At 40.8% G+C, this 16,174-nt stretch overlaps 1 protein-coding gene across 1 annotated transcript in view; it reads right to left on the bottom strand.

Moving 5' to 3' along the window:
* Positions 1 to 9,466, bottom strand: part of slc16a2 (solute carrier family 16 member 2) — a 46,487-nt gene extending 37,021 nt beyond the window's left edge. The window contains exon 1 of the mRNA XM_049585313.1: positions 8,431 to 9,466. Within this exon, the coding sequence (XP_049441270.1) occupies positions 8,431 to 8,848 (418 nt within the window). The 5' untranslated portion in view covers positions 8,849 to 9,466. The remainder of the gene's footprint in view (positions 1 to 8,430) is intronic.
* Between the last annotated feature and the right edge of the window lie 6,708 nt (positions 9,467 to 16,174).

Genomic DNA, 16,174 nt, shown 5'->3' with positions numbered 1-16,174 from the left:
AACTGTTTAAACATAATTTCAGTTAGCTGATATACATGGAGGGAGAGATGGAACACAGGGAGAAAATGGAGATATGTATGTGATGGTGAACTAAACATCACACATTGATGCTTTTTAGAGCCACGTTATGTCAACAGCTTCATTAAGTAAATTTGCATTATGTTACATTACACAGAAGGTTATCTACTGCAGATTACTCTAACAATTTCATTACACAAAACCTAATTCCATGACTTTTCCAGGCGTATAGAGTGTGATTGTGAAATTCCCCAACTTTTCCAGTGTTTCCATGACTGTGAGAACCCTATGTAAAATAATGGACATAGCTACCGTGATGTCACCCATTGGTTTGTGGACTCCCTTTTTGAAACCTTGGGTTTGGCATTTTGGCTGTCACTATCTTGGTTTTTTGGAGCCAGAAGTGACCATACTCGGCTGAAAGGCAGGTGCTGTGTAGGAACGAAGGGTGGATTTGATTCAGAAGCTGAGGACACTATCGGCAGGCAGCCTGTTGCTCAAAGTGGCCCGACCTTAATTATGCATAGCTTTAAGCCTTAAAAGCATTTAAATGAGTGGGTTACATAAATATTCACCCCTGTACAGCTGTCACGAAGGGGGAATTTAGCTATCGAGGCCAAAACTTTATTTTTTACATGTTTATTTCTGTTGCAAGGGCATTTTAACATGGGGGTCAATGAGATGGACTCGCTTCTGGATCCAGCCTCAAGCACAGATTTGAGTAACTGCAGTTTTTGGCACTTCAGTGTTGGCTTCAATTTTTAGCCCCAGAGGTTGCTGCTTTAATTAGACCGAACCAAAATATACTTTGTACCTTTAGGGGCGCACCGATTCATCAGCCAGACATCAGTATCAGCTGATTTGGGCCTTGCTGACTGCCTATCGGCAAATAAGATGACATTCAGCGATGGTAGTGGCCCATGTTGTGTCGCATGAATTTTGTTCTATATTTGCTGTTGGACTCAGTCAAGAGTGGCTGGCGTACCCAGCTGCTGATTCAGAAAAGAAGCCACTGGTTGGACCTGACTCTGGCTTGATGTGAGAGGGCAATGAGTGCTGTGCATACACATGGTTTGTTTTCACATTTGCTTCAGTGAGCAGCTGTTCAGCTCTGCAACTCACATCTTGGATGAGAAGACAAATAGACTACGCTGCAACTGGGCAGATATGCTTGTCTTTGTAGAGAAAAACATGCATCTTACTAAGAGGTATTCTATGAGGTACCAGCGATTGTTTTCTTTTTATCGTTGATATCAAGAAGAGGAGATACACTGTATGATAAACAACAACTGTTCTGAATATTGAATGTGTCTCCTTTGATGTATCTATGTCTTGTGAAAGTACAAAGCTGAAACTGGTCCAAGATTAGTTCAATATCTACATAAACATTGTGCATGCCAAACAAACCACCTTTTCTACCAACAATGAATCATTCATGTCATTCAGGTCCTCCAACTCCTTTCAAAATAACACTGACATTCAAACACACTTGTATTTACATAGCTGTGATGGCACGATTACTTCAACACTGCAGCTACAATATGAAGCTATAAATTCACTGACGGACTTGTTTACTGGCTGCTGCAGTGTATTAACAAAGTACTTGGACAGTGGCACCATACTGATGTGTTTGCCTTATACTACAGGACAATATAAGAAATTGAAATTAGGTCAGCTTTAATTTTAGAGTGTTAGCATTCCTATAAAATGACCAGATCAGGAATTATAGCCTTAGTTTAACAGTTTTAGCGGACAGAGAGTAAAGAGAAGGAAGGCGGTTCACAGCATGCTCCGTGGATTATCCTGAGACACAAAGACATTGCTCCTGGAAAGATGTGTTACTGCTGACTTTTTAAAAAGTTGAACAAAATGTGATCCCCATGGGTAGAAATCTATGACACAGCATATCTTCAAACTGGGCAAATAACATCAAATATTATGTTCAGATAGATGCCACTGCAGTAAGACACTTTTTTTTTAAAGGGGATTTACCTGAACCAACCCTTCAGTGTACAAAAAAACAGTCCTTGTTTCACCTCAAAGGCAACGTGCCAAAATAATCAAAAGTACATCACTGTCCAATTGCTTTCCAACAGCTATTTTCCCAGGACTCAGGGGGGAAATATTACATCAACTGAACAATGCAACATCTTGTGTTTGAAATTGTCTTGGGCACTCAAACATATTTTTGTAACATTAACGGAAAGGCTGAGGTAAGAGCCCCTTCCCTCAAGGACGCATTTAATGCCTTTATCATGTGCTAGGACAGAGCGATATCATGTTATATGACGTACAAGGTCATTTCAACTGGAAAACACACATAGTAAAAAATACGATGATGCAATATCTTGGAAATTAGGAAAAAAATGTGATTTGATGATTTGCCTATGCTGCACAGCACTACTTGGTGGTATTGGATCTACCAAAAATATTCTATAATCATAGGCCTTTACACAACAAGCTTTTTTTGTGAAATGAAATTACACGTCAATTGAACTGTGTTTTTTGTCATAAGCACTGTCACATATGCAAGGTAATTTTTTTTAAAAAATAAGATAAATTTTCCTGAGCTTCATGCCGCAAAAAACACATCAACCAATCACGTTTCATCCACACTTATGAGGATTTTAAAACAACAACGGCAGCTCCATGGTCTGAACCAAGACGGCAAATTTTGTTACTCATTTTATCCAAAAAAAAAGACAGCACATACCAAAACCACTTCTTACATACTTTACCTTCCACAATAAAAGCCCTTGACATACACTACGTACCTTTACCCAGGGGGTAAATATTTCCAGGCAACAAGTTTGCATTTTCGTGCCACCCCTGGTGTGTAAGGGACTTACAGTAAGAGTGCACACTAACCAGAGATAGAAATACCATGGTGTATTGTTGTATGGTAGGATTGCTAGCAAGCTAAGTCACGTCTTAATATTTACTGGCACCAAAAAAGTAGTTCACATAAGTGTCTGTCATTGACATGTTCGCACTATATCAAACAAATGAGGCAAGTGCCAAGAGGAAATAGAATGAAGGCTTTTATTTTGTTGTCAGACTTGGGTACTGTGTTCATAAATCAATCCTTCAGCATCAGTTACCTAACTGGTTAACTACCTCGCAGTACATGAGGTCAGACTGCATAGTTTGCGGAGGATTGCGAGTGTAAGTCATTTTGGGGGACTAGCTGGAAACGACACAGGAGGAGTGCCTTCAAACAAGTCAGCCAGAGCCCATAAATGTGTTCTGACAGCAGGAAACTTCTGGATGCTCCATGGGTTGTTTACTTGGAACCACTCACTAACCCTGAGAAACTCTTTCAGATGTTTACTAGTCGTATCGTGCTCCAGGCTCCCAATATTCAATGCTGTACAAACAAACTTGTGTTGACACTATTAATAATGCAAGAGACAGTTATATGGATATATACTGGACCTGTCTTGCAGAGAGTAACAACTCGGCTCCCAGCCTTCGCTCCTTGTACACAATCTGTTGTGCTACTCCAATGCTATATTACAACTGGCAGCCTCTATCTGATACTAGCGTGATTCAAGGAGCTTATGTCGGGACCATACTTATCACAAACACTTGCTTTGGATGATGCTATTTATCACCTATCTGTCTGCTCTTTTTATTGGTTCTTTTTTAGCAACTATTAACATTTACACCTGCAAGAAAACTGTCTATACATAAATCCACTCATTTCTGGATGTTAAACCGAACCCACATTTAACAAAGACCAGCCCACGTCTGTTTCTGATCATCTGTACCTGTTTATATGGAGCTTTAGGAGACTCTGATCCTACCTGAACCCATCCCCCCTGCCCTGTGGAATGCCAAAAATGCCACAGTACTCTCTGATCTGCCAACCTGGGATTTCGAGCTGCCCTGGAGATGCTGGTGAAATCGGGGGCAGCGAAGCTACAAAGAGCACAGTGGTATGCTAATGATCGGAGAAGTCTGCTTGAGACAAAACAGACACCTGTTTGAATCCTGACAGTTAAATTGTCTTTACTGAGCTAAGGTTTGCCTTTTAAAGTGGAAACACATGTTTTGCTTTAACTTATCATTATGAAGTAAATGTTGATTGCACAACTGACTGCTGTGTGATATGGGATACCTCAATATCAATGCTGTGACAATAATGTGGTGTTAACTTTTGGTGCTTTGACAAAATATTTACACAATGAGACTTTTGATAGTCATCAGTTATTTAAATGTATTAGGACTAAGTGTCCAGAGGCAAATGACAGAACAGCTAGAACAGTCCGGTAAGTTCAGAAAGTTAACCTAAGACAATATCTAGTCTCATATCACGATACCGATATAATATTGATATACCACCACTAGCACAATGTAATGTCTATAGAATGATGACACCATCTTTTACTATGCAATTCTGTCTGCCACCAGGTACGATCTCCTGAGAAAATAAAGGCTCAATTTACGGCACAAATGAAGCGTGTTAACACTTGTCCAACCAAAACAGGAAGAGGGTGGCGCTTTTGTTTTCCTCTGTAGCTTTCGGTAGCTATTCCCAATCACCAAAGAGTATTAAAGTAAGTTCTTTGCAGCTAGTATCTCCTGTAGCAGAACTGGCAAACAGTGTATGGGGAGGACATTTTGAGCACATTTGAATACTGGGGGGAGAGAGTCCCTATATTTATCAGAATTACTGCCACAGAAACAGTTGAAAATCTGTCTGTTTCCACTCTAAGAAACTAAAAAATACAGTGTTGAAATCTGCAACGTCATCTTATCTAATTGAGGGCTGAGGGGATCCCACCATTGAATAGCTAGAATTGGACACTGTCGTTTAAAGCAGTGGTTCTCAAATGATGTGCCATGATCCCAAGGATTTTGTGATACCTACACATTATTATGGCAATATTCAACTGAGCCTATAGAAAAAGTTACGGATGAATTTCTAATTGACTGTATCAGTATGTTGTGCACACCCATTTCTTAATAAAGAGGCAAACCCTAGATAAAAAAATGTAATTTAATTTAATTTAATTTAAAAACCTTCACAGGGAACCAATTTGTCACCATTTGCATGTGGGAATTAAAAGTGTGTGATGCATCAAAAGCCCTGATTGGCACCCAGTGTGAGGGATGATAACATTTAAAGGGAGAAAGCTGTGAGTGAGACAATGGATCGCTTTATTGTACGGAGCAAATTACAACAAAGCACCAGTGAAGACGACCTATCACTGAGAGAAGAGAAAAAAAATGCCAGTAGTGAGTATCATGAAAGGTACCTGTCTTATTTTTATTGTGTTATGTCGTGATAAGAGTGATAACACACATCATAACACAGATATAAATACAAGTGTGCCTTGGGATTTTGGCTTGCCCTTCGGTGCACCTTGGGCACACACTGTTAATTCTGTCCAGCTTCTCCACCCTGACATCTACAGTTCCAGCACTAATAGTAACAGTAATAAACTGCTGAATACTGTTTATCTGCAGCTTAGGTACAAAAAGTTTAAAAGTGATATTGATTTTACCCTAAGACTCATGATTGCCAAGCCAAATAACACAGAACAAAGTTTCACAAAGAACACAGTGGCATGATGAAACACACAACCTGACATCTGAACACACACAGGCCAATCTCTGACTAGTTGAACTTGTATGATACCACTGTTGCTCAAAGATCACTGCAGCCGCAGCAAAAATATTCTGAGCCACTGTATACAATTTATCCTGCATGTTTGTGCAGGTGTGGCATGGAGGTGATGTCGACCCATTTTCACACTTACGTTGTTAAAAGCCAGGCTCCTTATGTGTCATGTATACATTATCAGTGTCTTCAGCATTTAATGGAAAACTCTCATATCGGCCAAATGCTGCTGTCAGTAAGATTTATCGTCCATCCACTTAAGACTGGAGTTAAAGTGATTAAAAAACTCTCTTTTACTGATGGAGCAGTATGACTAATGGAGCTTGTGTTGCAGTATCATCTATATGACTTTGAACAAGGCAACGAAATTCTCTAAATACTGCTAATACGGTTAATACTGCTAAGTAATTTCTTCATCTCGACGTTTAGACACACATGGGACACAATGTGCTTGAATGAACCCCCGTTTTTCTTTCTCATCCCAATCATCCCACTCATCAGTTTCACACTAGCGGCACATAGACAGCAATCATTTCAAGTATCGATAAAAAATTAATCACTTGCTCGCTCAGTCCCTTTCTTCCGCCCCTTCACACACATTCCCAGGTTTTGCAAACTCTGATGCTGCCGAAACAGTGCTGCAATCTGAACATCATGTCCACCGTGGTTTTGGTTTTTAATTTAAAAAAATGTCGTGTCCGTTACGCACCTTGACACACAGGCATTTTTGTACATGCATTCCCAACAGGAATTAAACCTCCGACTGTGCCATGCTGTAATAATCACTGAGAACAACAACACCACCATCTGCAACTCATAATCCACTCCTTCATTACTGTCTTGGACTTAAAAAGAAAGTTGTTCTAATCCCCCACCTTGATACATCTGAGCTATTTTGATAATCTCTTGTTTACCCCTCGAGGCTTAATAAACACCCAGTATAATAGAGCTCAGTAAAAAGACCTAATCACATCCCAATCTTTTCTTGTTGCCTTCTCTCCTTACGGTCCAGCAGTTTGTGAAGTACTTTAACGTGTATTTTTCAAGATGTCCCACACATGTGAATAAGAGGACTTTTACAGACTGCTCCCCCTCAGACTGGAGAGTTGTTCAAAAGGAGCCTTTACAACCGTGACTATTGTTGTTAAGCCGTTTCCTCTCTGTTTTCGTCTGTTGCTGAGGGGGAAAAGGTCAGTACTCAGACTGCTAGCTTAATCCTTTCACATATGAGAAAAAAACAAGAATCATATCCAAAGAACGGCTGGAAATCCTTCACAGGCCAAAAACAAAAGTACGAAGGGAGTTATATTGAAATACCTTGCCCTCTGTTGAAGATTTACGTTATGCATCTGGCCCGGTGTCTGTTTTCAGGCCCCAAATCCTGAAGGTAATGCGATGCCTCGTCACACTGCCCCCCAACTTTGACATAAATTAGAAATGACAAGGTGCAAGATACCTACAAAGATAATAACCTGTGCTTAGATAAACAAATCAAATGAGTCTTTTCAATGTATGTCTTCTCTTCCTCGCTAACTGTTTCGTGCAGATTAAAAAGGGTTGAACTTGTCTCAAGGATCAGTCTTATTGCTGTAATCCCTTCTGCAACCCTGACCTTAAGCTTCGCTAGTTATTGTGGATCTTGACAGGAAGTTAAGAAAAATACGACTCCTGTTACATGCTGCTCCCTTCCTCAAAAACATTCGTAAACACACCATCCAGAGAGTCGATTCCCAAAAAAAGCTCATGTCATTACTCATTTAGACAGTGTTCTTTAATGTGATTAACAGTCTTACACTTACAGAGGCCAAGACTCCAAACACCATCAGGGGACTTAACCTCCAGAGATGCTTCAGTGACAATAAACTGGATGCTGCGTTTAAACTCCAGCTTTAGAGCTCAAAATTTCCACCATGGTAACAAACACAAACAGGAAAATTGTGAGAACATTGGCCTTATTCCGGTCACGAATGCCAGAATAAGTGTTCAACAGCAGCTTTATTGTGACACAATGAATATAAATTCCTGAAATTAAATGATCACGAGGTCTTTTAGCTTTTCATATACTCCTCAGTCTCTCCCATGTCTTTAATAGCCATAATAGGGGAAAACCAAAACTCAAAATGCAGCAATAGATCACATATCACACTCTGTGGGCATATTTAGGGGATGTACAAGTTCGAAAGTTTGTCTGGTCCCACTTTTCAAGTGTACTTCAAATGTTTGTGGTGTTTCTATAAGTTTCAGCCGTCAGGGGAACAAACTTTATCAAAGGGTTGTTTGTGACTGAGGTAAATGGATTTGCAGCAGAGAGTCAACGGAGTTAAAATACCCACATCACAGTGGATCAGTTAAATGCCTGTTAATGATTGAACATCAGCATGGTGCTCTCCAAAACATTCTGAACAAGGAGCGAGCAGCATTTGCGATGCAATGCATGGATGCTTCTTTCGAGGAAAAAACAATGTACAGACTTCAAATGCAGTGCCAGGCACATGTGTAATATGACACTATAGTGTGCTACTTAAAGTGCAGGGTAAACTCACTTGAACTCTGAGCTGACCCACATCTCTTCAGAGGCATGGATGCATGTGTGTGGCATGCAACCTATACTGTGTTCACTGCTATTAAGGTGGTGTTGTTCTCATCATCTAATGAATATCCACTGCAGGTGTAATATCCAAATGAATTGTTGTAATAAAGCATGCATGCATATGTACTTCAGTGCACCACTTGTTTTGTTTCATCGTCATCATCAGACTCTCCTCAGCCGACTGTCTGGTACTCACCCACTTTGAACTGCGCCGTCTTGTCGTCTGGGACTGCATGCTCCTTCACCAGCATCATGTGCAGGATGCCGAAAGAGTTTTGAATGCCGAAGATCGACCCATTGCACCAGGTTGCCGCAAAAACCACCAGCCAGCCGAAGCCTCCCTCGGGTGGGACGAATGCGGGTCTGTGGCCGTGCTCCTCCACCTGGACAACAACCTCCGATTCAGAAGCTGGGGATGGGGGCGGCTTGTACAGCTGCACGGTGCTGTCCTCCTGCACTATTTTCCCCTCGCTGCCCGCCGCCTGATCATCCTTGCCTCTGTCTGCTTCTTGGGAAGCATCTCTTTGCTCCGTCTGAGAGTCTGCAGCTGGATCCTCAGTCTGGGACACTCCGCTGGACGGCTGCGCCTGATTGTCTAGCCCGTTGATCCCCATGCTGTCTGGTCTGGTGGTGGAGAGGTTACTGTGGGCTCTTGGCGCACATGCATGAGATATAGGTCACTGACATAAGAGCACTGATTTGAATAACAAATTTGATTGGCTATCTGTCAAAATGTGCGAGACAGACGGTCCCTGGCTGAGAGACGAGCCTCCTACACGCTGCTCGGAGCCCAAGTCTGAGCGTCAACTTCAGCGAATAAACCCAAATCTGCAGACGTTAAATGTGTCATTCTGGTCGGAGGTCTGTATTTTTCCAGGAACTAGCAGGCACCGCCTTTCTCTCCTTTAACAGCGAGCCCGTGTCACCACACACAGCCTATAGACTAAAACCATATATTTACTTTTGCTGGCTTCCCCCGCTCGGTGCCAAAAAGGATCATCAACCTGTGAAAACGTCCGCTCAGTCTCGACACCGTGTCGTCCCGTCACGCAGTCCGCGCGCTGTCCGCAACATCCCCCCCGGTGTTTAAAGAAACGACTGGGCGCTCCTCCTCTTTCATCTGCTATCTTTACACGGTGTAAATGTAAAATAGGTAGGCCTGTGTGGGTCCCGGAGGCTGTCTCGGCTCTTAAAAGTGTCAACAGAGCTACGGCCGTCATTCAACAGCTCGCCCCCGCCTCCCTTCCCCGGCGGATGGACGGTTGGAACCAATGGCGGAGCTTCGGTACAGTTACGGTACAGTTGTGGGACGAGTTTGCACTTCGTTTTTTTTCGGGTTAACGGAAATAGCCGAGTGTTTCAGCTTTAGTTGGTCTGACGCGAGCTTACTTTCTTCGTCCTCAGACTGGGCGGGTAACACTAACGAACTAATGCTACATCCTATAATAGTTTACCGTCGACGGTTACATCCGGTCCAGGCGTATCTGAGGTTAAAATGCCTGATTTTTGCGCATAAATTAATATAATTTTATCGAAGAGGGAGATGGGTTGCTTATTTTTTTGTAGCTGTTAAAATGTCTCCTAACTTATGGTCGAAAATCCTCTGAAGGCTTCTTTGGTCAAACCACACGCAGTGACGGTTAGCAGCCAGACTATATAACGGCCATATAACGCTACAGTACTGGTGAGTTTACTATTTATCAGCGTGTTAAGTATGTTTATAAAGTAGGTGTTAACAGTTGGGAACAAACAAAACAAGTTCAGCCGGTGCTCCTTTGACACCTGAAACAATATGGTGCTTTAACCACAGAAGTTTGCGTTGCCATATGTGTTTAATGGTTTCCTACCTCATGTACAGTAGCCTACATAACACTTCCTGTACATACTGTCCCAGGAGTAAAAGGCTATCTCCATGTTCCCGCCTATTTCTGGGCTGACTCCAGCTAAGGTGGGTGTCCACTCCTCAGTGACTCAAATATATCCATCAAAAACTAGATTCAGATTAAGACAACTTTATAAATCAGACCAGGGGGCAATTAGTTATAACAGCTTGCCTTTCACACATACTGTAACATGTAGACACATAAATAGATGAGTAAAAATAAATGAAAACAAACACAAAATGTACCAAGGAACTCAGGGGAATAAATGAATTCATGAATAAATGATACAAAGTTAATAGACTGATTATCAATAAAAGAACAATAAAAATCTACAGAGAATTTAAAAGAGGGAATAAAAGATTTAAAAAGCGGTTAGTTTTGTTTCAAAGGGGAATATGGTGGCCTACTTTTTATCGATTGCATTTTTGACAAAGTATATCTTTTACAAAATTCAAAGTACCTTAGCAGTATGAACTTACTCCCTTTACAAGTAGAAGTGTAAGTAGCCCACACAATATAACTACAATAAAGTAGTCTCTATAGATAGATAGATAGATAGATATGTAACCCTCTTTTCTTGATTGTTGGTGTTCCCCAGTTCTATCATCCCCACAAAACAAGAGCAGCTGGGAACCAATAAGCTCATAACCAAGGGAACACAATGACTCCACTTAAACACCACACATGAAAATACAAATGAAACATTATACAAAGTACTATAAATGACAATGAAATAATAATTTACCAGTAACTCAATACTGTTAAATCTATGTTACTTAAGTATAAATAATATACCCATTAAATAACACAGTAACTTGGGTAATAAATAAGCCAAAAATATAATGTGTGCAGTAATTATGGTTAGAGGTAGATAGATAGATTTAACTGACAAGACTTAAAACATACATGACATGCTAATCACAATGACAGACTGTGTAAAACGTGAAATTGTCAAGAATTGAAATATGCAAAAAAAAGCCTTCCTCTTTTACAAGATAGCAAACTGAATACCAAAGTAAGAATTACATTAAACATAAAAAAAAACATTAAAAGAAAACAGACAATGAAACATCAGGTATTTAAATAGGCCTACGTACAACCATTTCTTGAGATCTGATTTAAAACTCCTTATAACTGCCGACTATCTATGCAGAAAAAGGCCTCACAGCAAGAGGGTTCCTAGTATGAATCCGAGGTGTGGGGTTCAAATCCTGGGGTGTGAGTTTGCATGTTCTCCCCATTTTACTCCGCCTTCCATTTTTTGGGTTGTGTCCACATTTTTTATGCACTTACTGTAAGTCACTTTGGATAAAAGCTTCAGCTAAACAGTTGTAATGTTATGTAATGTATGTAAAATATGAATCTACAAATGATCAAGTATCTGTCACTGCAACAGGCGATCCTTGTAGGTGAGTAGAAAGTACAATGTGTCATCTGAACTGATCCTCTGAACAGAGAAATAAAGTATAAAATTGAAATGCTCAAGTTATATATACATGCTTCACAAAGTATAGTGATGGAGTGAATGTATAGATGTCGTCATGTCTCACTGTTATCTTTTAATCAAGTAAAACATCTGAATACTCCTTACATCACTGCCAAAAACAACAATTTATAGTCTGCAGTCAGGCTGGGATGATAATTATATTTTGTTTCTAAACATGTAGGTCAAGTGTAACATTTCCAAACGCAAGATGTTCTGCCTCTTCTGATTCATCTTTATGAAGTGAGTGAGAGGGAGCCAGAGAGAAAGAGAGGCTCCTCAGGCAGAGAAAATTAAAGAGGCAAAAATTTCACACTTGAGCAGAGTTTTTAAGTGAGTGAGCAACAAAAACACCAGCTCTAGCTGAGACTGTATAATAATCTTTTTGGATATGCCAACTATGCAATATGAGTGTTCAGAATATGAAATGCTTTTAGCCACACTGTGCCCTTTTGATCCTGTGTGTTTGTCTTGTGTGCTGCCCCGGCACAAAGACTAAATCTAATCAAAACCTATTTACCAGTCCATTAGATAACCTCAAACACGCAACAACCACTGTCAAATTTTTCCCAGAGATACTCCAGGGGATTTGTGTGTTTTTTGGATTCATGTGATACAGCTGAGAAATACAGGTATTCACCACTAAGTGGAGCTAAAACTCTGTGTAAGGAGTTGTTCAGGGCAGAAGTGACCCGAGGTTTGACTCTCAGCGGAGTACACAGTTACTTAGCCCATGTATTTGTCTTTGTTTTTGTTTTTTTAATTATATAGCTGAGCTTCTGACTGCCTATGCTCCAAGTCATGATCTGAGATCCTCAAACCTACCCTTGCTAGTCGTCCCTAGATCGAGGCTGCTGTGACTAAAGGTGACCAGGCTTTTGCCATCAAGGACCCGAGGCTCTGGAATTCCCCGCCTGAAGAAGATTAGGCTGGCCAGTACACTGGCCATTGCTTAAAACATATTTTTCTAGGTTTTATTTACTTTATATTGTTTTGTTCTCTTATTTCTATGCACTTTGTGAAGCACTTTGTAACCTTGTTTAGATAAGTGCTAGACATATAAATATTATATTATTGTCCTTATGGTGCAACAGGTTGTAGGCAGCTGACTTTAACCATAATTCATGTTTATATAATGTCAACCAAATTATTACACTTAGAGAACAATCCCAAACTGATTCAAATTGTTTCATATCATGCAGTGTTGGAGAGTAATTAAATACTTGTAGTTCAAGTGCTAGTTTTACTACAGTTTGCAGTAGCTGGGTGACAGATTAGCTACATTCAAATCTCAGTAGTTTTTTCCTATAGTCAACTACTTTGGATCATGTAGTTTATGTTTTCTCAGTGTCAACGATTGTCATTTAATGACAGTCACCTGCTATTTGACAAAAATCACCTCTGGTTTGCAACCAAGACGTCTGCAATCAAATACTACGAATTTCCATAAAAGTTTAGCATTTTCCTGATTCCACCCCAACAATTGCTTCCTGTCCTCTATTTAAAACACATCCTCAGGCTGCCTCTGTGAGAACTGGCCTGCCCTGGGGTCTCATTTATAAAACAGTGCATAGGATCCATACTAAAAACATACATACAAACAAAAGCCAAAAATGGTGTGCACCATTTTTGACAATTTCTACAATCAGGCTTCCACCTCACTATCTGCGTCACCAATTTTCGTCTCCAAAATGTTCCTAAGCACAGGCCAGAACTTCTCCCATCACGTCTTCTTGTTTTGTACATCACAACATTTGCATGGGAAGTTGCGTACGCCTTTTTTTAGGCTGTACGCAATATGGTCCCTAAATCCAACACACGTACACTTTACTCAGTAGTAGAGTAGTTTGGATGTAGTTAAACTACTTTTTGAATTTAGTTTTACAAGCTAATTTTTTGGGGGACTACTTAAAAGCTTTAATACTTTTCACTGTGAAGTAGCTAGTAGTCTGGTGAACTACAGTTTTAATGTAGTTTTCCCACCACTGCACGTAGACAACATGATCTCATCCCTACTCATATTTTGCAACTTGGGCAAAAGCCCTGGAGTTACTAAAATGATGTCAGGGGCAGCCTTTTGTGTTGTGAACGGGTTGGCGGTTTGGTAAAGGCAACAAAACTACTTTTTTATGGTTAGGAAAAGATCCCGAATGTCGCAAAAAAACACCTGGGTTTGACTGGCACCAACATGGTAGTAAGCGAGGGTTGGCAATTAGGTTTAGGCGGCAAAACTATTTGGTTATGGTTAGGAAAAGACAGCAGAGGTTGCTAAAAACATCCAACTTCAAGTAGCACAAATGCGGCTCAAAATGCAGTGTCACTACAAAACATCCTGCTTTGCGTGGCACAAACGCTGCCACCACTGTTTGTCAGTCTAAATCACCAGTCTCTTGGGTCACCCTGAGTGCACTTTCATGCTCATTAAACTGCATCCGTTGTTCTGAACGTCCAATAATAACACAGATGGGTCTATACTGGAGTTGGTGGAAAACCAGATGCATCTCACACAGACGTTAAACAGTGCCACATGCCTAAATAGTGTATTTTGACACCTTGAGAGTGAGAGCAGGCTTATCTGGAATAGGTGAGATGTGTTTTAGACCACTACGAACATGCTGCAGTATAAAGGCCTTCTGTAAATATTGATTTTAATCTAGTCCTGCAGTCACACTGGCAGGTAATGACCCATGACCACCAGTGCAGTGTGGCCACCATGCCAACTTTCCACTCACACTCTGTATATGTTATATTGTGTAATCTATTTGAGGTGTGTCATCAGGAAACACCTCGAGACATGTCAACATGTGATGTTGCCATAGCATCAGCACTTAATCCAGGTAAATCTTGTCTTGAATTGTCTCGTGTAAAATTAATATGACAGTTTTCCTCCCCAAACAAAGGTTAATATCTGTCAACATCCATGGATATTCAGTTAAGCTGTGTGGATTTAAGATGAACTCTGTCTGCTGCAGGATGTTTTCTGTGATAAGCAGCCCACTCTGTCGATTCCACATAGTTTATAATCACACAAACATGTAGTGGAGGCAGGAATGCGGGACCTCATCATCAGATGGAGCTGCTTCATCATCACACGTCTGTTTCAAATTAACCCATTGAGGATCAGTTAGACTGCATAGCTAACTCTGGCTCTAGTGTTTTCAAGCTAAAAATAGCAGTTCACACAACTTCAGAGGGTCCGATTGCAAGACTACCCTGGGATTCCTTTTGAATGAAGTAAAGGTCAAAGGTGATGGGGACATAGCCATCAGTAGTGCTTCCTGTTTAAATTAGAATACTTCAACTCCTCGGAGAAGTGTGGGTAGGAGAGGGAATGAGCATCTGTGAGAGAGGCCCACACATTTTTGAGTTTGATTAAGTCACACTCTGAGGGATGGAGGCTGACTGACTTTGTGAGTGCATGTGAAAGGAGAGGGTTTTGTTTTAACTTGCTAAACGGAGGGGAATTCCTGCCTTAATCGTCTATTACTTTATTGACTTAAGAAATGAAAGCATTAAGTTTCTGTAAGACTCTACAACGCTCTGGTGAAATTGTGGCGCTGTCTTTGATTCCATGATGGCAGCACGGATACGTGCAGGTTGTCTGACACATGTTCAGCAGCATGCTCCAACACGCTGCAGTGGTGAGTGAGGGAGAATGCACTGGCGGGCCAGTCATTTTCTCGAGTTGGATGACTCACTTTATGGCTTCCTTTGGTCCTCGGAGGCCTCGGAGCAACAGTTTTAAAAACAACTCCAGCATGCTGGCCTGTCAGTGGCACTGGAAAATGTACACAGTGAACTCAGTCTCCTTTGTGATGTCGCCCACTTAGAAGAAAACTATTGAAGGGTCAAAGGTGAATACCAGGACAACCTAACTCACTACCAGTGAAGACAAATCAGTGGTGCAATCTGAGCATTGTCATGTCTGCCTCCTGCGCAGCGCCTGGTTTCACCCAAAAGATAAGTCTAGACATTCATCAGGGATTGACCAACCTGCCCATGACCATGAGTGTTACTCAGCAAAGAGCACGAACGCGCTCAGAGTCCTTTTGTTTTCTCCCTGATAAGTGATAAAGGATATAATAGTCGGAGGCAAAGTACACAAGACAAAATAAGTTGATCTAAAAAAACACAGATGGTTTGAGGTTGCTGTAAAAACTTCACATTCTTGTTTCTTGTCCTTTTCCCTTATTTGAACAAGAGAGGAGCTCTTTGGTTTTACAATGTAATCCAACCCGTACACAAGTATGAGCTCACTCGTACAAATAGCACACGAGCTGGTCAAAATGTTTCTAATGCCTCTTCCAGTGGCTCACTCATACAGTATTAATAGCTGTATTGATCACAGGCTAATTCTATGATCCCCAAAAGAAACAATGACATACATACAGTGCCATGTCACGTTATATTTGAAACTGTGTTGATTCAAGAACAGGGTGAGGTGCTTTAACAGTGTTGTATGCCCATTACAATTAGCAGTTAAACTGTTTTATGCTTATATTTTAGTTCAGATATATTGTACATAAGTCCACCGCCATGTTTCTTCAGTAGCCCAGAAGGGACAAATCAAATAC

Source organism: Epinephelus fuscoguttatus, linkage group LG9 (assembly GCF_011397635.1).
Source record: "Epinephelus fuscoguttatus linkage group LG9, E.fuscoguttatus.final_Chr_v1".
NCBI classification, from domain to species: Eukaryota; Metazoa; Chordata; class Actinopteri; order Perciformes; family Serranidae; genus Epinephelus; species Epinephelus fuscoguttatus.
The sequence above is the reverse complement of the archived record's forward strand: the minus strand, read 5'-3'. Positions and strand labels throughout refer to the sequence as shown.